Source organism: Aspergillus wentii (genome assembly GCF_001890725.1).
Source record: "Aspergillus wentii DTO 134E9 unplaced genomic scaffold ASPWEscaffold_8, whole genome shotgun sequence".
NCBI lineage: Eukaryota > Fungi > Ascomycota > Eurotiomycetes > Eurotiales > Aspergillaceae > Aspergillus > Aspergillus wentii.
The window spans coordinates 394,381-418,023 of record NW_024467839.1 but is presented as its reverse complement, the minus strand read 5'-3'; the positions used below and the strand labels follow the sequence as shown (position 1 = coordinate 418,023).

General features: G+C 47.3%; 12 protein-coding genes across 12 annotated transcripts; 5 read left to right on the top strand and 7 right to left on the bottom strand.

The window, feature by feature from the left end:
- Positions 1–205: 205 nt before the first annotated feature.
- Positions 206–999, top strand: ASPWEDRAFT_54251 (sugar O-acetyltransferase; the record flags this gene model as incomplete). Its single annotated transcript, XM_040838033.1, has 3 exons — positions 206–306; positions 352–588; positions 636–999. The coding sequence occupies 3 exons, from the start codon at positions 206–208 to the stop codon at positions 997–999; spliced, it is 702 nt and encodes a 233-aa protein (XP_040684601.1).
- A 1,073-nt stretch (positions 1,000–2,072) lies between these two features.
- On the top strand, positions 2,073–3,407 carry ASPWEDRAFT_746571 (uncharacterized protein; the record flags this gene model as incomplete). Its single annotated transcript, XM_040839501.1, has 4 exons — positions 2,073–2,141; positions 2,197–2,471; positions 2,522–2,649; positions 2,696–3,407. The coding sequence occupies exons 1-4, from the start codon at positions 2,108–2,110 to the stop codon at positions 3,405–3,407; spliced, it is 1,149 nt and encodes a 382-aa protein (XP_040684600.1). The 5' UTR covers positions 2,073–2,107.
- On the bottom strand, positions 3,286–5,288 carry ASPWEDRAFT_62284 (uncharacterized protein; the record flags this gene model as incomplete). The annotated part of the gene is made up of 8 exons (XM_040838634.1): positions 3,286–3,547; positions 3,594–3,946; positions 3,989–4,047; positions 4,092–4,276; positions 4,327–4,615; positions 4,659–4,881; positions 4,924–5,083; positions 5,128–5,288. 8 exons carry the CDS (start codon positions 5,286–5,288, stop codon positions 3,424–3,426), a joined length of 1,554 nt encoding a protein of 517 aa, XP_040684599.1. The 3' UTR covers positions 3,286–3,423.
- A 557-nt stretch (positions 5,289–5,845) lies between these two features.
- On the bottom strand, positions 5,846–7,014 carry ASPWEDRAFT_71957 (alpha/beta hydrolase; the record flags this gene model as incomplete). The annotated part of the gene is made up of 3 exons (XM_040839217.1): positions 5,846–6,447; positions 6,499–6,751; positions 6,802–7,014. 3 exons carry the CDS (start codon positions 7,012–7,014, stop codon positions 5,858–5,860), a joined length of 1,056 nt encoding a protein of 351 aa, XP_040684598.1. The 3' UTR covers positions 5,846–5,857.
- Positions 7,015–7,182: 168 nt separating this feature from the next.
- On the bottom strand, positions 7,183–8,616 carry ASPWEDRAFT_746565 (serine hydrolase domain-containing protein; the record flags this gene model as incomplete). The annotated part of the gene is made up of 5 exons (XM_040839500.1): positions 7,183–7,262; positions 7,306–7,581; positions 7,625–7,702; positions 7,746–8,168; positions 8,214–8,616. 5 exons carry the CDS (start codon positions 8,614–8,616, stop codon positions 7,183–7,185), a joined length of 1,260 nt encoding a protein of 419 aa, XP_040684597.1.
- Positions 8,617–9,111: 495 nt separating this feature from the next.
- On the top strand, positions 9,112–11,190 carry ASPWEDRAFT_119495 (uncharacterized protein; the record flags this gene model as incomplete). Its single annotated transcript, XM_040828909.1, has 4 exons — positions 9,112–10,344; positions 10,389–10,649; positions 10,694–10,823; positions 10,877–11,190. 4 exons carry the CDS (start codon positions 9,112–9,114, stop codon positions 11,188–11,190), a joined length of 1,938 nt encoding a protein of 645 aa, XP_040684596.1.
- Positions 11,191–12,188: 998 nt separating this feature from the next.
- On the bottom strand, positions 12,189–13,002 carry ASPWEDRAFT_746562 (uncharacterized protein; the record flags this gene model as incomplete). The annotated part of the gene is made up of 1 exon (XM_040839499.1): positions 12,189–13,002. The coding sequence occupies one exon, from the start codon at positions 13,000–13,002 to the stop codon at positions 12,208–12,210; it is 795 nt and encodes a 264-aa protein (XP_040684595.1). The 3' UTR covers positions 12,189–12,207.
- A 493-nt stretch (positions 13,003–13,495) lies between these two features.
- Positions 13,496–16,787, top strand: ASPWEDRAFT_62283 (uncharacterized protein; the record flags this gene model as incomplete). The annotated part of the gene is made up of 3 exons (XM_040838633.1): positions 13,496–14,477; positions 14,528–15,232; positions 15,288–16,787. 3 exons carry the CDS (start codon positions 13,496–13,498, stop codon positions 16,658–16,660), a joined length of 3,060 nt encoding a protein of 1,019 aa, XP_040684594.1. The 3' UTR covers positions 16,661–16,787.
- A 278-nt stretch (positions 16,788–17,065) lies between these two features.
- ASPWEDRAFT_176021 (uncharacterized protein) lies at positions 17,066–17,383 on the bottom strand (the record flags this gene model as incomplete). The annotated part of the gene is made up of 1 exon (XM_040831445.1): positions 17,066–17,383. The coding sequence occupies one exon, from the start codon at positions 17,381–17,383 to the stop codon at positions 17,066–17,068; it is 318 nt and encodes a 105-aa protein (XP_040684593.1).
- A 562-nt stretch (positions 17,384–17,945) lies between these two features.
- ASPWEDRAFT_186877 (uncharacterized protein) lies at positions 17,946–19,048 on the bottom strand (the record flags this gene model as incomplete). Its single annotated transcript, XM_040832155.1, has 4 exons — positions 18,814–19,048; positions 18,605–18,768; positions 18,443–18,560; positions 17,946–18,398 (listed from the first exon to the last, which is right to left on the bottom strand). Exons 1-4 carry the CDS (start codon positions 19,039–19,041, stop codon positions 17,946–17,948), a joined length of 963 nt encoding a protein of 320 aa, XP_040684592.1. The 5' UTR covers positions 19,042–19,048.
- A 913-nt stretch (positions 19,049–19,961) lies between these two features.
- Positions 19,962–21,329, top strand: ASPWEDRAFT_140773 (uncharacterized protein). The gene is made up of 2 exons (XM_040829408.1): positions 19,962–20,206; positions 20,253–21,329. Exons 1-2 carry the CDS (start codon positions 20,000–20,002, stop codon positions 20,958–20,960), a joined length of 915 nt encoding a protein of 304 aa, XP_040684591.1. The 5' UTR covers positions 19,962–19,999; the 3' UTR covers positions 20,961–21,329.
- A 59-nt stretch (positions 21,330–21,388) lies between these two features.
- On the bottom strand, positions 21,389–22,311 carry ASPWEDRAFT_119845 (YoaK family protein; the record flags this gene model as incomplete). The annotated part of the gene is made up of 2 exons (XM_040828945.1): positions 21,389–21,990; positions 22,053–22,311. 2 exons carry the CDS (start codon positions 22,309–22,311, stop codon positions 21,389–21,391), a joined length of 861 nt encoding a protein of 286 aa, XP_040684590.1.
- Positions 22,312–23,643: the final 1,332 nt, after the last annotated feature.

Genomic DNA, 23,643 nt, shown 5'->3' with positions numbered 1-23,643 from the left:
ACAGTTGGCGAATATACCCGAATAGGCAACAGAGACAGCACTGTCCCGAACGTCGGGCAATCTTCGGGCTTTCTACTAGCCCTATAGCCCCATACGGAAGGCAAAAACTGGCTTCAACGAGGTGACTGGTTATTTATTGAAGATGAAGTGTATCCAGGCCATTGTCCGAGACTTCAATAATCAATATTGTCAACTGCATATCACAATGGCAGCTACTGCAAAACGCCCCGAGATCATCGAGATAGCACAAGGGCTCAACAATGTGCCCATGTGCGAGGATTACGAGCGGATGATATCCGGCATGATGTTAGTTTTCACCTGTATTGTTATCGTGATACTGATGATCATCAGGTATAATCCCAACACACCCAAGTTGCTTGAGGCACGGCACCGGTGCCGTGGTCTCGCGGCCGACTGTAACAATCTCGATACGAAGACTATATCATACGACCAGGTTTTTGACAAACGACTTGAACTGTTGAGAAAAGTGGTTGGAAAGGCTGGGGATGGTACATTTATCGAGCCGCCTTTTATGCCGGATTATGGATGCAATGTTTCTATTGGGAGCAATTGCTTTATCAACTGGAAGTAAGTACAACAATTCATCTTCTACTACAGTATAACTAACTATCCAGCCTCACAATCCTCGACACCAGTCTTGTCGTAATCGGCGACAGAGTCCAGATCGGCACGAATGTCGGTATCTTCAGCGCCGGCCATGACACGAGCATTCTTTCTCGCCGGAAATTCGTCGAGTTTGGCCATCCCGTCTTCATCGAGGATGACTGCTGGATTGGCGGTAATGTAGTCATATTACCTGGAGTGCGGATTGGAGCTGGCTCTACCATTGGCGCTGGATCTATTGTTACAAAGGATATTCCCCCGTTTTCTATTGCCGTTGGTGCTCCTGCCCGTGTGAAGAGGACGATTGCGTCGGCGGAAGAGGAGGAGAATGATCCCAATAACGCGTATCGCAACTTGGTAAGAGAGGATAGATGATTATATCGCAGTCAATTCTAAACGAAGTCCAGGAAGTTGCCAAGTTGTGAATGCATGTATTTTTACACGGCATCTGCAATAGTGTACTATTTAGATAGACCTGGATGAATTGTAGAATGTGGAGATGGCTGCCGATATTACCCGATTAGGCAGGACAGCCAGCGCCATGATGGAACCACGGCGTCACTTTAACCTCCTTAGCATCCACGTTGACTCGACAAAAGCGGGGAAATAGAACGAAGCAAGGGTCCTTATATAACCGAAGTTATTCCGAAAGCAATAAGCTTTCAATTCACCATATTAAGAAGTAAAGATACTCCCAGGGAGCAACATCCCAACGAACATGCCCGATGAATCGACATCAACTGCCCCAAAAGGCAAAAGGACCAACTCGCTCGCGTTCTGCCAGACTGACTGCCACACCTGTTCCTCAACTGGCCAGCGCTGCAACCGTCAACGACCGCAATGCTCGACCTGTCTCAGCCAGGGCCGGAAATGCGGTGGATTCGTGACGCCGCTCCTTTGGGATAATAGGAGGATGTGGACGAATGATGGCCCAGCTAGACAGCAACGTAAAGCAGGACAGACATCGACAGCTGCATCTGCAAGTTCTGATCTAAAGCGCCGGTTTCGATTCGTGAGTGGCCCTTCGCGGGCAAGGAGACGGCGACGCGCATGTGCATCTGAGGATGCGGTTCAGAGATCGGCGGAAGAGGCCTTGCCTGATGTGACGGTGGATGATGTTGTCCAATTGCCGAATACGGATAAAACGAGTTATCTAGACGATTTGGGTAAGTGTCTCAGTCCCCGTCGAGGACGTGTGTTAACCATATCAGGAACAGATGCATTCTTTCTAGATGAGACCGGCTTATTCGATACCGGTCAGCCCCCACTGCTAGATCTCGGCCAGGACGTGCTAGATCTGATGGCGTCTTCCAAGACGCCTAATAATGGCTTTGACCGAGATCAGCCGGATCCGTTGAGCCATGATCTTGACTTTCTGGGGGATTCATTGCAGTCGAATACTGAGAATCTCAATGCATCACGCATCGAGGAGATCAATCTTTCCTCGCCTCAGTTGGCGGGTGCTTTGGAGCTTTCAGATGTTATGACAAACGAGCACGATGGGCTTCTCGAGATGTGTATGGACCGGTCGTACAATGTGAATTTGATTTTATGCTGATGCGCTGAAGATAGACGATTCGGAATTTTGCGTGCTGCCCTTGACATCAGACACAACAATCAACCCCTTTCGATGTCAACGGCAAACATCGCAAGGATCACGACTGCTTTTCCACTCCATTCTCGCCCTGTGCTGCCAGCATCTAGACCGGCTCACAGGGAGCTGGTCATCTGAAGCATCCAAGCATCGGACCACAGCTTCCCAGCTTCTCGAGGTCGCATTACAAGGTGGACAGGCTAGAAATGGAGTTCATCTCTTAGAGCCTATCCTGATCATGTTTACTCTCGATGTAAGTTGAGTTCCTTGTCATAGTAACGATAGAACGTAATAATGGTGTAGTGTACGTTATCTGCAGCTGGGAAATGGACAAGCCATCTCGCCCATGCACATTCAATTCTTCAAGCGTGCGGTGGTCCGAGTGCACTGAAGAATGCCCGTGTTCGTGCTCAAGTGGGCATGTTACTCTGGTGCGTCTGTCTTCATCCGCTTATAGTCGTGTCTAATGTATTCTAGGTGGGATGCAACACTGGCATTGGTATCCCGACAAGGACCGATCATCGACCAGGCGTATCTCAAGTTCCTCGTGAAGTGGGAAGAGCAAGATGAATGGTCATTCTTCGACCTCACCGGCTGTCCCGGAGAGTTGCTAGTTCATCTCTTCCATCTGGCAGAGCTAGCGAAGCAAAAGGAGATGTCCTGTACAATGGAATGGCTAACGTTCAACATGACGCCCATCATAGCAATCGAGCAGAAAATCATGAACTGGACAAACAACCACGTACTTCCATCCAACGACACAGATACGGACTCAGAAGAGACATTCCATGCCCACCAAGACCGGCATCACTGCGCCGAAGCATGGCGATACACACTACTCATCTACATTGAGCGGGTCTTCAAATGGGAGCGACAGCAACACCGCCCCCGGTGCATGCCTCGCCTTGTCCGAATGACGCTGGACCATGTCCGGTCCTGTCGACGGACATCGCAAACACAGAAGCAGCTTCTCCTGCCTGTGTTTCTGGCTGGTAGTGAGACTGCCGATAAGGATATGCAGGGATTCGTCAAAGACTACTGTAGATACTGGGGAGAGAAGATCCGGTATAACATGTTTAATTCTGTTCCAACGTTGCTAGATGAGATCTGGGCAGATTCGTCGTGGTGGGGAGATGTCATTGATAGAAAGACCAAGGCATCAGGGCAGTTGCAGTATTTATTTGGATAGCGGTATGTTATATACATCACTGTAACTGCCTGGTTGCATCCAGCAATTCCCAGTTGATGTTTGGCCCTGAAAACTTCTTCCGCCTCTCAATCCAGAGCAGCAGGATGATGGCGAAAATACCACAGATAACAACCGAATTACTGCATCGTTAGCACGCATCCTATAGAGACACAAGGGAAAACATACTAATTCATATTCCCAATCGTGGGCGGATTCGTCGTCGGGAAGCAAAAGAATATCCCACTCAGAATCAACCAAAGCACAGAAAAGATATTCACCGCGTATCCAGCATATCCTAGATTAAACGGCCGTTTGGGCAGTCTGTTTCGGCCACATGTAGCAAGGATGCCCTGCGGGACGGTGTATGTGATGTTCAGCATGAGGACGGCAGTGTTGATGATGGAGTTGAAGGCTTGTGTGCTGGCGATGTATAGCAGACCGTATATCACGCAGAATCCGGCGGAGAGGAAGGTTGTTCGGACGGGCATGTTGTATTTCGTGTCGACGTGGGACCAGTACTTGGAGAATGGGAGGCCGTTCTATTTTGTCAGTTTCGTCTTGAGGGGGTATGGTAGATATACATCACGGGAAAACGCCCAGGTTGTTCGACTGCAGGTGATCCATTGACTGAGGACGCAAGCTGAATAGTTAGCCATGAATATATAGACGGCATGAGAAACATACTATAGTATAAAAATGTCAGATAAACCTGAAGGAATGCAGCAACTGCCCTATTCCCAGTCGCCTGATAAAACAACTCCAAGCTAGGCAGAAACGAGTTCTGAACGGCCTCCATATCCTGCACCACCGAGGTCATGGCAACAATCCACGGCACGGCAGTGAGAATCCCAATGACCATGGTTAGATTTCTGATCATCAGGTCAGCTCTGCAAAATCCATAAGCTATAAAGATACTCACATCACAAGGGGTATTCGCCGACTTGGTTGAGGCAATTCCTCGGCAATATGCACACACGCACCACAAGCGGCAAATGCATATTCGCCATTTCCTATTGCGAGCAGCCAGGCTGGACCAGGACCCCATCCACTGCTACCACGGTATTCGACGATGCTATTTGCGTGGTATGTTCCTCGACCCATCACTAGACAGACGATGACGACCATGACGAAACCGAAGATGGACATATACATGGATGTTTTTGTTAAGTAGTCGATATGTCGATGAGGGACAACGAAGACGGGGATTACTAGACAGGATTAGTATAGACATAGCACTAGGAATATACGTACACGTCAATATAATAGCAAGTACATAGCCCAGATACACCTGCCACTGCGTCCCCGAAAACCCCGGGTTGAGGAACGTCGCTATACCGAAGGCTGAGATGGCAACGTAAATCGTCCCTGATGCAGTGTTTACCCACCAGGCGACGATATTTACCATTCCGATGATATATGCGGCAACATTTCTAAAGTATGAAGGGGCGATGATGTAGGTAAAGTGGTATTGGCCCTGATCGGGTTAGCAGGATCCAAGGGTGTATATATAACATACCCCTGAAGATGGAAGCGCAGACGACAACTCAGCCACGCCTAAAAGGATAATCCATTGTGCAACAGCAGATAAAAGCAGGCTGAATGATGCAGTGAGTCCCCCTCCATAGCTGAAGGCGACGCCAAAACAGGCAGCGTATGTCAACCAGGAATTGACGATACTGTAGACGTCAGCAATATTCACTTCAATGCAATACAAACAGACCTGAATGCTAGGCCAAGTGCTCCAACCCAGGAAAAGGATCGTTCTAGTTCCGCTTCATGGCCTTGTGCTCGCAGAACGGCTGCGTCGAGGTCAATTATATCGCCATTATCTTTGATATCAGAGTCAAAGACTCCAGGTTGATGGGATGGTTTATCATTCATAATGTGAGTATCACGCCACACAAGAAAGATGTCTCGTGATATTAAATCAAATATATTAGGCTGGTTTATATGGACTCAACCCCTCAATTGCATCCCTTGCGCCGAGCCAGTAATGCACCTGGGATATTATGCACGGCATAAACATGTCTACAACCTTGCTACCTACCAGTATCATTATCTTCCTAACAGCCATTTCGGCTATCGCCAATGGCAGTAGGCTATTATCTACCAGGCAGAGAGGATAGAAAGTTATCCCGAAATGCGGAGTAAAAGGTTTCACCCCCGCAAACAGGACGATCTAGATGATAGCCAGGATAGTCTCAGTTGCTTCATTGGGATATAATACTTTGGTTCTTACTGGAATAGGAAGTTCTATTGTCTATCTCGCTCCTTGCAGATTGTCGTATCTGGAGTCAAGCATATCTTGTGTTGATATGCCTTATTGATTACTGAGCTATGATATCAGCGGCATTGGCCGAGTTTAAGTGATTGGCGCTATCTTGCTGATATGCTATCTTCAAGAATTGATAAGTCTTGTTGTTTCTAAGATAAACTTCCTCCTGCTATAATCACAAATGAGGCATACAATCCAAATCCAACCACGCTTTCGAAACCATGTCCAATCCTTCTTTCAACCACGGCGTCTCCAAAGTAGCATCCAAATCAAACCCATGATCTCCATTCTGAATAACCAATTTCACCTTCGACCCAGGTGCCTTATCCCGCAAATATCTCACAAACCTCCTAGATCCCCCAACCGGGACGGCAGAGTCCTGCTCTCCATGAAATATAAACATCGGAGGGATCTGCAACACTCCCGCAGCAGCTAGATCTTCCACCCTGTCAATAGGGAACAGGGAACGAACAGTCGCACCGAAAAATTCCAGAAACCGGCCATTCTGGACAATGGCAAAGGCGAGTTCGAGTCGGTTTGGAGGGTCCGCAGCTGTGATGGATGCTAGTCTAAATTTGGAAGTCACAGATAGCATAGCCGTGTGTTTGTCGACGACTGCGTTGGATATATTGGGGACGCCAACTATGGGCTTTGGGTAAGATTCGGTGTAGAATCGTGATCGAAGGTCAATCATGGGATATGCGGTGATAATGGCGCGGATCTGCGACGGATAGCTCAGTGCCAGTTGAATGGCGAGATAGCCTCCTTCATTCAAGTTAATATTATGAATATATGGAAATGGAATATACAACTTACCAGCACTCTCGCCCACAACCATGGCCTGGTCAGGATCGGGCACGATATCAAAATGTCCCGCATCTCTCAACAGCTGCTCGACAGATCCTTTACGCAGCCAGTTCCAGAAATCGTGAATATCTTCCAGAATCTCCTTCCCGGATACCTCGGGAAGAAGCCGATAGTTTGGCGATATAAGCACGGCTCCATGACGGATTGCGTAATCCAGAATCCAGTTTGAAAACCAGGGTGCATAGCGACTTGAACCGGTGACCTAATACATTAGAATTCGTAGATATGGAAGATCAAAAATGAAGAACGTACTAGAAATCCCCCGTGAATACGGACAATAACCGGGCGTGTGCTGACCTGTCGATCGGCGAGTAGAGTCTTTGGAATGAGTACATCTGCCTGGATAGCGGATGAACCATTTCCTATCCTTTTATAATCCGCAGTAATGACTTTGAAAGGGGCGAATTTGTCGATATTGAGCGACGACAGGGCGTCGAGAAGGTCGAAAAACGGCGTGGCCGGCATGTTGGATGATTGTGGGAAAAAAAAAGAAAGGAGAATGCTAGGGTTAAACTGGGTCTTTATAACGTAGCATATGCTAGACTTGATTATGGCATCTACTAGTGCGATATGCTGTCTGACATTTATGTATTACTTTCAGTCTGACAGTACTAATGGGTAACTCTTCTTTTACTAAATACTATTTCCGCTGTCCAACCCTTTATATATCATTCCTTCGACGGCATCGGAACACTCCAGTACTTTGGCATCTACTCCAATTAGCATCATATCCCTCAGCATAGTGTGTATACTCACCTCCATACGGCAGAATCTGCGACGCAATAATCCCACCAACGCCATTTTCGCGATCTGCAAACCAGAACAGATTCGCCAGCCCCTCCCAGAAAGCAGATCCTGCGGCTCTCCCTGTAGACGATTTTCTGTGACTCAACGAGAAGGATAATCCCCATCCTTCGGTCAGATCATCGGCACAGGGGAAGATCGGACACGGATTAGCAAGGTGAGGTTTGGCTGACGGTGTATACTCGTTGCAATATCGGGGCACATCCGGGATTTGGTCGGTGAACATTTCTATTATCGTTAGGCTGTTATTTATATAGAGGTGGTGACTTACCTTGAACTGTGGATGGTTTAAATATACAAGCTCCGGTTTTTGGACTCGTGCCATCGTTCAACAGAGTGGCGATAAGTTCTGTCATTGTTAGATTGGACAATGAGAGGATCGTCAGACATACGGCAGTATTCGATTGGTTTTCCAAAACATCCAGCACCTCCCATGCAGAATTTCTTTGCTTCAGATCCAGAAAGAAGGGGATACCGATAGAGATGGTCTGTCACGCTCAGTGTTCCGTCGCTCTGTCGCTGATGCATGTGCGCCATGTTTTCCTTCATCTCTGCTGTTGGAAAGAATGTTATATTCTCGATACCCAGAGGATGCAGAATGTGCTTCTGGAAGTAATCCTCCAGTGTTATACTCATGACTCTCTCAACAAGCACACCAGCCCAATCTACTCCCACGCCATATTGAAAGCAGGTCCCTGGCTGGTTAACAAGTGGTCGATGGAGAACATCGCTTTCCACGCCCGAAAAGTCGTCCAACCCAACTGGACGTGCCCAGTCGCATAATTTCGTATCTTCAAAGGCATATCCGAATCCAGCTATCTCAATAAGCCAGACTATTCACACTATAATGGGGAACATACATGTATGGTTCAGAAGCATCCTCAATGTAATGCCCCTATTCTTCGGCACCAAACGAAAGCCACCATCAGCCCGTTCCAGCACTTGAACAGCTTTCAGTTCCGGTGCCAGTGATTCAACCTGCTCAACGTCGTCGAGAGCCAGTCTGCCTTGCTCAACCAATTGCATGCACGCGATACTCGTGATCAACTTTGTGCAAGAGGCTATCCAAAATGTCGTATCCAGAGTCATTGGAGTTTTGGAGCCCAGCCCTGTTTCACCGGATGCATGGCTGAAAATGATCTCGCCCTGACGGTCCACTGCACAGTAAACGAGGCCAGCGACTTTGGGGGATGAGCCTGTTGTTGTGCTGTCGATTTCAGCGCGAGCATCAACATCTAGAGTGGGGGATAATAATGAAGCCATGATGGATGGCAGATATGCTATTCTTGCGAGATAGAGTCACGATACAGAATGGTCGGCTACACTAGCTGGATAACAAAATATACCATTTTGCCCCTCGTATTGTGGACCTTCCAGTATTGAGTAGGACAAGCATCGATGCCATCTGTCCCAACGTTTCTTTGGCTCAGAAATGGGACGAAGAGGCTGGCCGAATCCAATGTGGGGTAGCTGTGGGCCCCCGGGAGGTTGACACAATTACCCGATTAGGCAACCGAGATGGATCGGAGGGGAGATGCTCCGTAGCCAATGTTTATTGCCTGATATGTTAGGATGAATATACTACCCATTCAGGCATGTCGTATTATCAGGGATAGACTGTCTCGGATAGGTGTGTGGAAATGACGGATAGAAGGCTGTAATGTAAACATTGATAAGAGTTGATCAAAGTTGCAATTGGGCATAATTCCAGACGCAATCTTATCATCTTCGAGACCTATTCCAAGGATCCGCACTATCATGGAGGACAGTGTATACAACACGCCAGAAGGATGGCACAATCGACATCCATCGATACCCCATCTCGGCAGTCTCCTCGAATACAAGACTCTTTACAACGAATCCATTCACAACCCCAGTGCATTCTGGGCTCAACAAGCTCGCAGCCTCCTCACCTTCGATCACGATTTCCACACCACCCAAAATGGATCTCTTGCCAGTGGCGATAGCTCCTGGTTTCTCGGAGGTCAATTGAATGCATCCTTCAACTGCATCGACCGCCACGCAATTCAAGATCTAGACCGTACGGCCATTATCTATGAAGCTGATGAACCAGATGCTGGTAGGAATATCAGCTATGGGGAGCTACTCAGAGAGGTGTGTCGTCTTGCATGGTTCCTCCGGGTACGGGGTGTCAGAAAAGGTGACATTGTTACGATATACATGCCCATGATCCCCGAGGCAATCTATGCAGTCATGGCATGTGCGCGGATTGGAGCTGTCCATTCGGTGGTCTTTGGGGGCTTCTCTGCAGACGCACTTCGGGATCGGATTACAGATGCACAATCAAAAGTCATCATCACTGCAGATGAAGGCGTGCGGGGTGGAAAGATCGTTCAGATGAAACGGATTGTGGACGAAGCAGTTTCGACTTGTGGAGTCTTGACAGTGTTAACTTTCAAACACACAGGTGGTGATATATCTTGGACAGAACGAAGAGACGTATGGTGGCATGAAGAGACAGACAAGTATCCAGCGTATATTGCACCAGAGCCTATGGACTCGGAAGATCCGCTTTTCCTGCTGTATACATCTGGCTCGACAGGAAAAGCAAAAGGTATTCTTCACAGCACAGCAGGATATCTTCTCGGGGCAGCAGTTACGGGCAAGTATGTTTTTGACATCCATTCAGAAGATCGATTCTTCTGTGGTGGTGACATTGGCTGGATCACAGGCCACGCCTATGTGGTCTACGCACCGTTACTGCTCGGATGTACGACTGTTGTGTTTGAAAGCACTCCTGTCCATCCCAGTCCATCTCGGTACTGGGATGTTATTGCCAAACATTCTGTCACTCACTTTTATGTGGCGCCCACAGCGCTCCGTTTATTGAAACGAGCAGACAATGCTATCGAGATGAATCATGACATGTCACATCTGCGTGTCCTCGGATCTGTGGGTGAACCAATTGCCCCAGAGGTCTGGAAATGGTTCCATGACTATGTTGGAAAGGGAAAGGCACATATCACTGACGTAAGTTCTTTCCCCTATTGTCAAAATGAATACTGACAGTCTAGACATACTGGCAAACAGAAACAGGGTCACATCTCATTGCACCTCTAGCCGGCGTGACTCCAATGAAGCCAGGCAGTGCGTCCCTTCCATGCTTCGGCATCGAACCAGCCATTATCGACCCTATTTCTGGCGAGGAGCTCAAAGGAAACAATGTCGATGGGGTCCTGGCTATCAAGCAGCCCTGGCCGAGTATGGCTCGAACTTGCTATGGAGACCACCGGCGATATATGGAAAACTACTTGAATGTTTACAAGGGATACTACGTATGTTGCTTTGATAACTGCAGACCAAATACTGACTGTGATAGTTTACTGGAGACAGCGCCCACCGCGATAATGACGGCTACTACTGGATCCGTGGCCGAGTAGACGATGTCATCAACGTATCCGGACATCGAGTCTCGACGGCAGAAATAGAAGGCGCTCTACTCGAACACCGTAAGTGCTGCACGATAAATATCTGCATGGCTCTCAGTCTGACTGCTATCCAGCCAACATCGCAGAAGCCGCAGTCATCGGAATCCCCCATGAACTAACTGGGCAGGCTATCAATACCGTTGTTGCACTCAAAACACCGAATACTGCAGATGGCATCGAGAAGGAGTTGATTCTACAGGTACGCAAGTCGATAGGACCATTCGCAGCCCCCAAAAGAGTGCTGGTCGTGAGAGACCTTCCAAAAACAAGGAGCGGGAAGATTATGCGACGTATACTGCGAAAGGTGCTGAGTGGAGACATGGATTTGGGAGATATATCTACTTTGAGTATTTGCCTCTGCTTGAATGGTGTTTTACTGACGATATAGTTGGCTGAACCCGGCGTGGTAGAAGAGATCATCACCGCTTCAACTGCCTGCATACCATGACGAAGCTGGTGGATTCCAAGGTACACTTAATGATTGTCATTCAGAATGAAGATGTGGTTTTGAACACTAATAAACTATTGATGGAGTAACATCGAGGAACTGATTAGTTTCCTTTTGAAAAAAATTAACCGTAGATGCCAATGACTGAATGTAGTTCCAGAGGTAGAGTATAGAGTCGGGGACTCCTTGACATAGGCAACAAGAGTCTGCACTATGATCCTAAAGCCGGGGATGTACGATCCTGGCAAAGCAAGATCAGTGTGTGGAAGATAACGACGAGGAGAAGGAGACCTTGAAAATAGTTCCCATTATCCTCTCGGTACTTTCATCTTCACCAAGAAGGTCCCATCCGCTGTAGTCGAATTTTAGACTCGCGGAAGAGACTTTGCATTTGTTCTCCGTGTTGTGGCTGGAGCTCGTGGCACTTTTATTTTCATCATGAGGGTGGGGTCGTATAAATCATTGAGGAAATCTCGCCCTTGATCCAGCCTCCTCTTCGCTATAAGAGACCGCAAGGCGGCCCCATCCAGTCATAACTCAGGGCTTGCAGAGATATGCAGTGCATCTGCGACGGCCAAATCACCCACGCAAGGCTTTTTGGATATCCAGAGGGAAAGGACAACAAGAATGGCGATGATGCAGACTTCCGGGGTCTTAAATCGGGAGTCTCGCCCTTGACTGCGATTGTGACGGAGTGGTGGTGAATATAAGGCGTAACTGGGAATGGTTGCATAGACTTCACAAGGAAAGAAGGCACCACGTCTGCTTAAATTTTACCAACAAAAACGTCACTTTTATCTACAAAGGGGAGTCACAACAGCAAGAGGCTATCACAATATACCCATTAAAGATCAAATAATGATTGATGATATCGCAGAATATCACATCATCATGCGGCGTATAGCAAAGTTAAATGAACTATATATCCTCATAAGGAGGTTTGTAAGAAGCCAAACATTATTCGATCAGTTTAAATGCAGGACAAGGATAGATGATGTCAGGCATATTCGCATATCTGGGATAATATCTCGGCCCTGTAATCTGCAGCTTTTGAAGCCAAACATCTGCCCCTCGAGGTGCACCCACCTTCATCCACGGCCTCAACGCTTTGCAGGTAAAATAGGAATAGACAAATATATCACATTCGCGCAAAGCCGCCTTCAGAGTCGCCGACCTAGCCTCTTCTGACAGCCAAAACTGGGTTTCAACGGACTCGTCCCAGAACGCCCATTTTTCCAGACATGGATACAAAGTCCACTCGTTTAGTGGATCGTATAGATCGCCCATGCGTAGATGGCCGTTGTGTGGTTTCACCAGCAGCTGCTTGTAGTATCTATCTTGCATATCACGGGTAAACACTTCGATAACGCCGATGATAGAGGTGGGAGGCTGCTGGATGAGCATCCGTCGCCAACTGGCTTCCTGTCGCGTGTATGCACCTGGTTGTATATCTGACAGGTGATTTGTATGCTTCCGGCCTCTGGATAGCTTGTAGTAGTAAGTGTTGAATTTGAATTGAGGATACAGAGCTTCTTCCAGGAGGGGGTTGCGTGTTCGTTTCTGTTCTGGGGTGTCTGATCCCTCCATGGGCTGGAAGAATAACGCTTGCTGGAGGGGCCTGGAGTCGTTGATTGTCTTGTGCCATGTGCGGCATACTTTCTGGGACAATAGCAGAGTACGCAGGTCCAGATTCAGGAGAATGTGCTCAAGCAGCTCCCAAATAAAGAAAACGTTTGAAGGAGGAGATGCCATTTTGCTGTTGAGTATGATGTTTTAAGATGGTGTTGAAAGGATGTCTTTTGTCGTTAATAAGAGAGGACAGTAGACATGTTTAGGCATCAGCAGTCATTCTACGCAACTATGACAATTAACGGATTATTTATCAAAAAGAGGTATCCAGGCTAAGCAGGAAGTATATTTATAGCTTCACGGCTGCTTTATTATATATCCAATCTATCTCAGTATGCAAATCATAAATTCGAAACCACCCTGGTATACTACAATCTTGTACATATGATTAATTCAGTACCATTAACAACGACCTTTGGAGTGTTACTCATTTGTACCTAAAGTAACTGTATCTAGATACAACAGATGATCATCGCATTGATTTCCTCAACAAGAAAGGTCGCTCAGCCTTGTCAATTGTTCTCAGCTTCCCAGCCACGTCCATCTTCTCAACGTGTCACGGTTTCCATCCGTATTCCATCTAAATGTCAAACATTCAACGTCCTTCGAGATTTCAATGCCTAAAGCACGATCACACGATGACTACACCGTGGGGTGGATATGCGCCCTCCCGCTGGAGATGGCCGCAGCCAAAGCAAGGCTGGATGAACTCCACCCTCCCCTAGCACAACCCCGACATGACCACAATTCGTACACTTTGGGTGCAATATCCGGGCATAATATTGCCATTGCATGTCTCCCTTCTGGGATATACGGGACGACCTCTGCAGCCGTTGTCGCAGACCAAATGCAGTCCACCTTCGGTTCGATCCGCTTCGGGCTGTTGGTCGGCATCGGTGGCGGTGTTCCTTCTCAAGCAGATATACGTCTTGGTGATATCGTCGTCAGTAAGCCCACCGGCACTTTGCCGGGTATTGTTCAATATGATTACGGCAAGAGCATGGTATCAGGACAGTTGAAACGAACCGGGACGCAGAATCTGCCACCACACGAGCTTCTTACGGCGATGGCACAGGTTGAATCCAACCATATTATTGGCAAGTGCGAGTTGAAAATTTACCTTGAAGATATTATATCCCCAAATAAGGACGGCGGAGATATCATTTTCCAGTTCCCAGGGAAAGAAAATGATGCACTCTTCAATGCTTCTTATGAGCATGAAGCGTCATTACCAGACTGTTCAAACTGTGACCGAAGTCAACTAGAGCAGCGGAAAGAACGATCATTCACTACCCCCAAAGTCCACTATGGCACGATCGCATCAGGCAATCAAGTCATGAAAGACGGTAGAACACGCGACAGTCTAGCACAGGAATTGGGCATTTTGTGCTTCGAAATGGAAGCAGCTGGTCTTATGAACCATTTCCCATGTCTTGTTATCCGAGGGATATGTGACTATTCGGACTCTCATAAAAATAAAGACTGGCAGGGCTATGCAGCTATTACAGCAGCTGTTTATGCAAAGGTATTACTATCGCACGTTCCTCTAAAGCAATTGAGTAATGGACAGTCTTCCAGAGTTCAAAAAGCTATGGGAGGTAAGCTTATACACTTGCCGTATTCATTTCAATGACTTACCAGATTATAGATTTCGACGTCCGATTCAGCACGATCGATATACCACGTATACCATACTTCGTGGGCCGAGAGCAAGAGCTTGTAGATATCCCTAAAATGCTTCAAGATGAAAGCTCGGACGGAACTGTCGTTCTCCAAGGGCTACCCGGAATAGGCAAGACTCAGCTTGCCGTAGCATATATATTGCAGCATCGGCACGAGTACTCAGGGGTGTTCTGGCTAGATGCTACCGATCCAACGACGTTGGAATCCAGCTTCGTGAGAATGGCACGGCGCATTTATCTAGACCATCCATCCGAGAGTTTTATAAAAGCACTCATAGATGCTAATGATATGGAGCAATTGCAGCAAATGACTTCCTGGGACAAAATGAAGCTCGTTGTCCACCGGCTTCCAGAAGGCAGATCCAGAAAGACGCCCGATGACCAGAAGTTGAGCGATATTGTGTATGCGATGATTACGTGGCTCAGCAAGCCTATGAATAACCGGTGGCTAGTCGTGTATGACAACTACGATGCTGGAAACTGGCCTGGATCCGGTGAATCCCGTGATAGGATCAAGGCCTTCCTGTCGGATTCACGACAGGGACACGTTTTAATCACAACGCGAATATCCGATATTTGTACTGGGCATTTGATTAGAGTTAGAAAGATTCATACTGAGTATGGTCTTCACATTCTATCACACACATCAGGCCGGCAGGACATATCTGATGGTAAGCTTATACTCTTCTAGCTTTATCAGTGGTATTGGGCTAACACATGACGTAGATCCCCATGCCACTGAGCTGGTGAAAGAGATGGACGGGCTTCCTCTAGCTGTTGCAACTGCAGGGAAGTATATGGAACAGGTAGCCATAACATGTTGTGATTACCTGGAACTATACAGAAACGAGTGGACGCGAATCCAAGAGACAGGCCCTCGATTGCCTTCATACGACAGAACACTATATTCAAACTGGTCCCTCACTCTCGCAGAGATAACTCACAAAAACAAATTGTCGCGTGATATTCTTTTGGCATGGACCTATCTCGATAGTCAAGATCTTTGGCGCGAGCTGCTCCAAGGAGTTCCCACACCTCTTCCTCTGGAATTCCTAGGGAATGATGCAATCGCCTTCAATGAAGCAATGCGGCTTCTTCTCAATTATGGACTGGTTGAGATCGGTCCTATCCCAAGAAATGGGACGGATGATTCGAGGGGCTATAGCATGCATAGATGTGTGCATTCCTGGCTGAATGATGGTCTAGAGCCCGCTATTAGCATTGCAGATCCTGCAAATGTGGTTCTATTCTCTGTCAGTATCTATGCACAGAGATCCCTTGAAGAAGGTGACCGCACACGATACGCTCGACTGCTTCCTCACGTCAATCGGTGTCTGGATCTCATCTCCCAAGGCATTATGGCTCATGATAAACCCAATCCGTTCTTCATAGATTGCCTCATACTTCTTGGCCATGTGCACTGTCAGGCGGGTTTTTGGATTTCCCGACCCTGTAAGCCCTATTTCCATGCCCTCGCAGCGAGAGTCAGGCATCCTAGGGTGGGGAATTTGGCCAAGGCAGAGACTCTATTTCGAATGGCCCTTGAAAGGCTGGAAGGGGCCGATCCTGCATCGTATTCAGACTACTATAAGAAGAAAGCTTCAGCTCTTGGCGCCCTGGCGGGTATTTGTAGAGAGAGGTGTGATTTCACCAAGGTTCGGCAGTTATCTCAACTGGAGCTTCGGGCCCATGAAGCCACAATCGACCGTGACGAAGCCGCATATCAGTCCTGCCGCTCTGATGTTATCTTCTATCGCTATCATCGAACAATCGCCCAGTTTCTAATCGTCTCTGGCCCTTTTACGTTGGCTGGATATTTGTACATGATTTTCCAAGACCCAACCCCACTTCGGACTAATCTGCTATTCCTCGCCATAGTCTTTGGGTTATGCCTCTCTTTCATTGCCTTTGTGGCGTACTGGACCCAGCGATGGAAAACTATTCTTCTATTAATTGCACTCATAATGTGTCCTGAGGTGCTCCAGGGTGGATGCCTGTGCAGTAATCCTAGCAGCTTTGATTCTTACGTTGGCCTTATCATGACGCTCCTTTACATGACAACGCTAATCTTCGAGGAAGGCGTTGATTGGAAGACATGAAAGTACCCCTGGTCATAGCTGAATATTCTTGTTAGCAATTTCTCATTAACGTTCTCATTCTCTGTCTCTTGAATATGCGTGCATCGCCGATTAAATGCTTCTAATAAGTCACAGGCAGTCCAAGAACCGCGTCTAGTAATGCGATTCTAATGACTGTTTTGAAACCTGCTTGGTGATTTACGTTGTTCAATCGGTCTTCGAGGATATATCCAGGAAGCTTCACTTTTTAGGCTCCAACGCCGGTCACTACAACGTCATACTCAACATCCCGATGCCTATTTTATCCCGTCGCCGAAGACCAGATATAGCTCAATATATGCATTGCGATGACTATACATCATAAGTCAAGGTAAATTCACTCTGCTGCCTGTAGGCCCGGAGCAATTGTACTTTCCGCCTATTGTTTCATTTCCGAATCACAGTATACCCTGCAAAATCGCCATTTTCCGGCAAAATCAAAGGAATCTCATCCTCCGCCAAAGAAGCAAGTGTCTTCTTCTCCCTCGCCTTCCATCCCAGCTTCCGCAGTCGAGTAGCTCGATTCCGCGAGTTCGCCCCAATAATCGTGCCCGAGTACTCACTAAAGCAGTCATTGTAGTTCCCTGGGGAAATGGGGTCTGGGCGATGAATCATCCACCCTCCCCGCAGCCTGTATTGCTTTTCCTGAAGGAGAAGATCGATTATTTCGCCACCGATGAAGCCGAGAAGGAAAACAGATGACATGATATCTTGGTGGTAACTCAGATAATCGGTATAAAGTGTCTTGCATTGGTAGTCACAGTCTGGAAGATAGCTATATACTTGAATGGACTGCTACATGGTGTCTGACTGACTATATATCTCTTCATTTTCAGCTACGCCCTTCGTCTTCTATACTAGAATTAACTTCATGATTATTTGATATTACTGTGGTTAAGCATGGAACAATTGATATCTGAAGTAGATAAGGACGCGGATCTCTACAGGGAAATTCATAAAGGTGATTGGCTTCTCAGATGGTTTCATCGTGATGTTGAGTGTGGTTTGCTGGAATGTGAAACGATTTGGAATGTGAATATTTGATTCTCTCTTGACGTCAATATATCTACTGGTCCAGGCACCAATACTCATAATAGAATTACCCGATAGTTATCATTAGGCAGTTAGCTACTAGAAATGGATTACTTCATTTATGACTATTATTAATCATGTAACCTACAATATCACAACTAGCATTTGAAGCCCCTGAATAACAGCCTTGAGTATTTGAGAGAGCCCATCCCTCTCTCATATAAACTCATCAAGCCTAGTACCCAGTAGCAACATCATCCTTAAACTCCTCAAACAGCGCCGGCAAAAACGTCCCCAAATGCGTCATTTCATTCGCACAGTGCACTGACAAATCATGCGCCAACTGCTTCGGCCCACCCGCAAAGTTCATTCCCAGCACCAGCAGATCCCCAAACCAAAATCTCGAGCGCACTTCATTCCCGCTGCCGTCGGGCTTCTTGCGGAGCTGGTGCACGAGGACCGCAGAGAGAGGCGTGAATCCCTTTTCGGCCTTGGTGGGCAGGTCTTCCTCGGCGTAGGTGAGGAGGGTGACGAATGCCGAGACGAGGCCGAGCACGCCGCTTTCTTTTGTGGAGGTGGAGAAGCCCATTGATGCTGGGTCGACGAAGCCGATGGAGAGTTTGTAGGGGGTGTTGCCGATGTATTCGTCCACGAAGGAGGTTACGTTGATGTATCGGTCGCGGTAGGACTGAAGCGTTAGTTGATACAGATAGTAGAGGAGGGCTGACTTACTGGTCGCGATGCCTTTTCATGGGGAAGAGGGTTGATGGCTGCGTATTGATGGGCAGTGGGATTCCAGATCTTGTATTTCGACGTCTCGTTTGTGTGCCACGAGAACCAAAAGTCCAGCCTGATCAGTTAGCCACGTATGGCAATATGAACCATGATACTCACATTTCACCAGTCATCGTACTAGGGACATCAGATCGAATGGTAAGTGTCATTGATCCATCTTCGAGGACAGCGAATCCATTTTCCAACTCCGAATAGCCAGGGGCATCTAATTCTTCGGGGGCAGCGCTGATGTTGACGCCGAGGCTGGACGGGTGAGGGGATTCCTATACAATCAGTATATTTAATTCATTTGATTATCGAATACATACAGCAAGACCAGAAAGAATCTCCCTGCTCAAGACCGGGGGAGTATCGTTAAAGTATTTCGCCCAGGAAGTATTGCGATCCGCATCGCGATAACCGAGATAGTAGTCTTTATCATTCTGGTCAATTTGTCGAGCGTAAAGAGGTCCAATGGGAACACCAGTATTTGCTGAAGCTTTCAGAGAAAACAGCGACAGCAGTGTACAAAGCGATAAAGTCTGACGGAAGCCCATGATGACGGTTGGACAAGCAGCAGTTTGGGGATTGAACATGGCCCATCTTTGGTTTATATATTCCTGCCGAAAACATGTGATGGATGACTCGAAACTTCAGGCTATAACAGACGCGGTTATCGTTTCCGTTGGTGTCTTGATTTTGGCTCATTTTTGGCTGTAGATCACTTAGTGCACTCCACTTGTAATCTTCACCCCAGAAAATGATGATAGAATAACATTGTCAAAGTGATTGGTAGAGCATTATTTAATCAGCAGCTAGATGATAAACATCACATATTATTATGTCTTTAGGTGTCATAACCATAGAGCATTTCGATGCCAAGAAATGAAGACCAAAATTTGATATCATCCTCAACGGTCGATCGTCATTAAAGATCCTAGTCAACCCAGTATGATGGAATGACCCAAATTCAAGTCGTCCTTATTAATTTTGGGCTTTATATAAACATCCTGCTTTGTTGTTCATTTTCCAGTGGACATCCTGATGCTAATTTTTTTCGATGCTAGATGAATCCAGCAATTTCTTTTTGTATGTATTTTCAATCCCTCCCACCAAAATTATTACAAATAGAAAAATACAAAATCTATGTGTTGTAATGATCGGAGGTTCCAAATATATATCTGTCATGTCACAAGTCAATGTTGTCAATAGCACGCGACCGTTGCATACATCTCCGTTGACTACCGAGTGTGGGGAAGATCATCATGCAGTGCTGTATGTCATTTTCTGCATAGAATGTTTCAATCCGAATTCCTGGTAAGCGACCAATTTGAGATGCAAGGGATAGAAGGGAAAAAGCATCCGATATCCCTATATGGAATAGCTTTGCATACATACCAGACGGAGGCTATGGAACCAAGGGTGGGTATAAGAGTCGCTCGTGTTGGTTTTTTTTTTCTAAAAAAGAAAAAAGTTACACAGGGCAACTTAATTCTGTCTCTAACATCTACTGAAATGGTGTTCTGGAAGAGTGCATTGAATGTGCTGCTCGCAACTGCAAGCCTTTCAGGCACATTTGCAGCAGCCACTAACGAATCCGAGTCTTTGTACACCTTTTCTGAATTATGGGAGCTTGAGAAAGGCTTCTGGGATGCATTTCTCTATCCTGCCAATTTGGATCAGATAACAGGGGAAGGGGAAGATTCGGTCTTCACGGAAGATGTGAGCCATATTGATCGAAAATGAAGCTATTCCTAACAAGTAACAGGTCCAAGGGCGCGTTGACATCACCCGCACCTTTGACGGCCGCGAGCTCAACAAGGAATACATCTTCGGGCTATTCGGCGATCCCAACGGCGTCGCTCTCGTCGGCGTGCCCATCGCATACAACATTACTCAATTCGCAGCCAACGACAACATCGCTTCCGCAACGACGGTGGTGGCATTCAACGCGACCACCTGGGGGGTTGTCGTGCCTGTGACAATCGACACCTGGATAAAATTCAATGCTGATGGCAAAATCAGCCAATACGATGCTACATTCCGATGGTTTGCGTACCTGGTTGATGCACTCGTGGAGACTGTCATCGAGAGCACCAACAACAACGCTACAACGGCGACAGAGGCAGTCGGCTTCGTGACTGATGTCTTGGCTGCGAACATCTGCGAGCAACACGAGGCACACTGCACGGGCGATAATCAGCAATACGAGAACAAGGATCAATGCTACGAGTATCTGACACAGCAGACACGGTTCGGGAAGAGTTACGAGCTCGGCCGGGATACGCTTCTCTGTCGGGAAGTCCATCAGCATATGGTGCAGTATCGGCCCGAAGAGCACTGTCCCCATATTGGGCCGTCAGGGGGTGGATACTGCGTTGACGATAGAAGCTACGAGAAGACGGTGTTGGAGAAGTATTTTGCTGATTCGTGGATTGCGTATGGATATGGGGCGGAGCAGAATGCGTGGCTGTGATAGTAATTGTGTATGGGCATTTAATTAATCTAATACATCTGTTCTTGATGAGCAATCTCAGGTATTGGTTTGTGTTATCGGCCAAGAACAGAATTTTCATCTGAAGCAATTGCGCGACCCGCGACCCGATATATTCCCTGTTGATCGTCACAGCATGCAGTTATCCCTGTTCATTCTGATCTAGACTCCCACGCCAAGCATATAGTGAAGAAATGGCCAAAAGAGGAAGGTTATATTTTATTGAATCTTATAATCGTCCATACGGAGTATTGGCGGAAATATGCAAGGTAATCAGTACTTTTGTTCATCAGCAGCAGTCTAAGTGGTATCTTGGCTAAAACAACAGCAAAAACAAAACAACAGAATAGCAAAGAAAAAAAAAAAAAAAAAAAAGCAACAAAAAAGCAAAAAAAGCAACAGTAAAACGCTCATGCAAACATCTTGACCTGCATCTTCTCCTTCCAGAAAAACCAGCTCACTGTAATCGCCCCCTTCGCAGCCGCCGCCAGAAACAACCCCCCAGCAAGACCAACATGCTTCGCCATGCCGCCCGCCGTCATCGAGCCAAAGAAGTGCATAAGCAAAGCCCCAATCCGTCTGTTTCGCTTCGGGTTCGCCTGCAACGGGCGCTGGTAGAGTTTCGCATCGAGTAAGAGGTCACAGACAAGCGCAGTCAACAGGACCGTAGGGATTTCCGGAAATCCCAGAATTCTCGAGGCGGTTAACTGACCGGCGGATTGGAACGATATGAGGAGGATGGGTACGACTTTTCGCCATTCGACGGATGTTGGGTTGTCGGGCATGGGGGGAACGGTGTGGACGAGAATGGCCGTGCCGAGGATCAGGCCGGCTTGGAGAGCGAAGCTGAGGATGAGGGAGATGCGACGGGTTGAGCCGAGGAGACGACCGCCGTGGATGAAGACGATGTTGCCGAGGAGGAATGCGCAGACGGCGATGAGGGATTTGGCCCAGAGCATGTCCGGATGGTCTGGTTTGCCCGCGACACCCAGGGCGATGAAGATGGTGTTTCCTAAAGGGGAAATCGTCAGCATGGGCCACATGCAGGTAAGGATAGGAGATATAATGACATACCGGTTTGCATGTTGGAAAAGTTTCCCCAGTAGTTGTAGGACAGACCATCGATCAGACCACCGACGTAGCAGCAGACGATCAGAGGAATGTCCGACCATTTGGTATCGATTTCCGATGATAAATATCCGACAAAGCCTCGACGGGCAGGCAGTTGTTCCTTTTCGGTCACGCAGGTCTCCGCCGTCGAGACCTCGGTGTTGCCCGTCAGAGGGCGAGGCGTGTAGAGCTGTCGTTCTTCGTCGTCGAATTTCAAGGCCATGGTGGCTGAGGATGACAAGTCTGAATGGATTGGGTTTAGAATGAAAGACAAAAAGTGAGATCAGGCCGGCCAATGCTCCGTATTTACATGTTCCATCTGCTCGAACTCTTATCAGTGCATGTCAGGATGATGCCCAAGCCAAGACATCGCCATCGCGATCAACAGGAGAGACAGAGACCAATCCCTGCAAGCTGATGTGTCGATGGCAAACCTTGAACCTCGCTTTCGCCATAATCGGCGCCATCTAGAAACGGGAGGGTGCATCATCCAGCATTGGCAACTTGGCGTTGCTTGGCGGGTCCAGGATGGAGTCGGGATGCAGTCGGGATGAAAGAGTCGATGTGATGATCGCCGTTGTTGTGTTACATCCAGTTGGATGTATCTGACACATCCAATCGTCGACGACTTGATATCTTGATATCCTGATACATCCGAGGAATTCTCCGTGCATCACCAACAGTCAATAGTATGTATCATCGCGATTGACGGTATCTGTTCGCTATTCAGGAGGTGATGATGTATGATCGACAACGAACCCACAGTGGATTCAATGGCTTCCTTTCTTGGCAACCCCCAAGATCCGCTATTGACGAATCCATCATCCTTTCATTCTCATATTCCCACAGACACAATTAAAATCCTCGGAAATATTAGGCAGCGATGTAGTTCGGCTACCCGACGGGCGTTAAAATAGATAGTAATCCAGGTCTACTAGCATCCCGAATGCCGCGGGATGCCGTGAAAGTGAAACAAACCGCCGATCATCAGGGATCAGGAGAGGATCGTCAGTGAGGAAGAAAGGAAAGCTTCTAGACTTGCAAGTGCGCTACTGGGGTGTTCTGATTGGCGCAGAGCCTACGGTTATGATGTGACCTCTCAGAACACCGCCTCGTGCCAAGAAGCATATTCTTATCGAGTATTTATAGATGGGCCGTTATTGGGCACTGTTCGCGCTGTCCCCTATATAAGCTGCAATTCCCGTTCAGACGCGTAGACCAACCTTTCTGATGAATTTCACCCTCTCACTCAGCGAATGCTTGACAGGTATTAATCATCTATACTAAACATCATCATAGAATGCGTAACTCAATAAGATGGTATCATACCACCGCATAGTAATATCTACATGGCTTATCAGTCGGCATACAAGCAGGTCCACCCCGATATGCAATGTCATTATTCCCTGACATGCAGTGTCATCGAAGACTATGTAACATCGATATCATTCCTATCTTATTCACCTCATCAAGTCACAGCTATCCATGTCAATATCCTATCTACACCAACGAACACGACGTCTCCCGCAGAAACTTCCTATCGCGATGCAGAAAC

Coding starts and splice junctions, on each gene's coding strand:
- ASPWEDRAFT_140773 (XM_040829408.1), top strand. CDS start 20,000: ATGGTGTTCTGGAAGAGTGCATTGAATGTGCTGCTCGCAACTGCAAGC. Junction 20,207..20,252: donor ATTCGGTCTTCACGGAAGAT/GTGAGCCATATT, acceptor AACAAGTAACAG/GTCCAAGGGCGCGTTGACAT.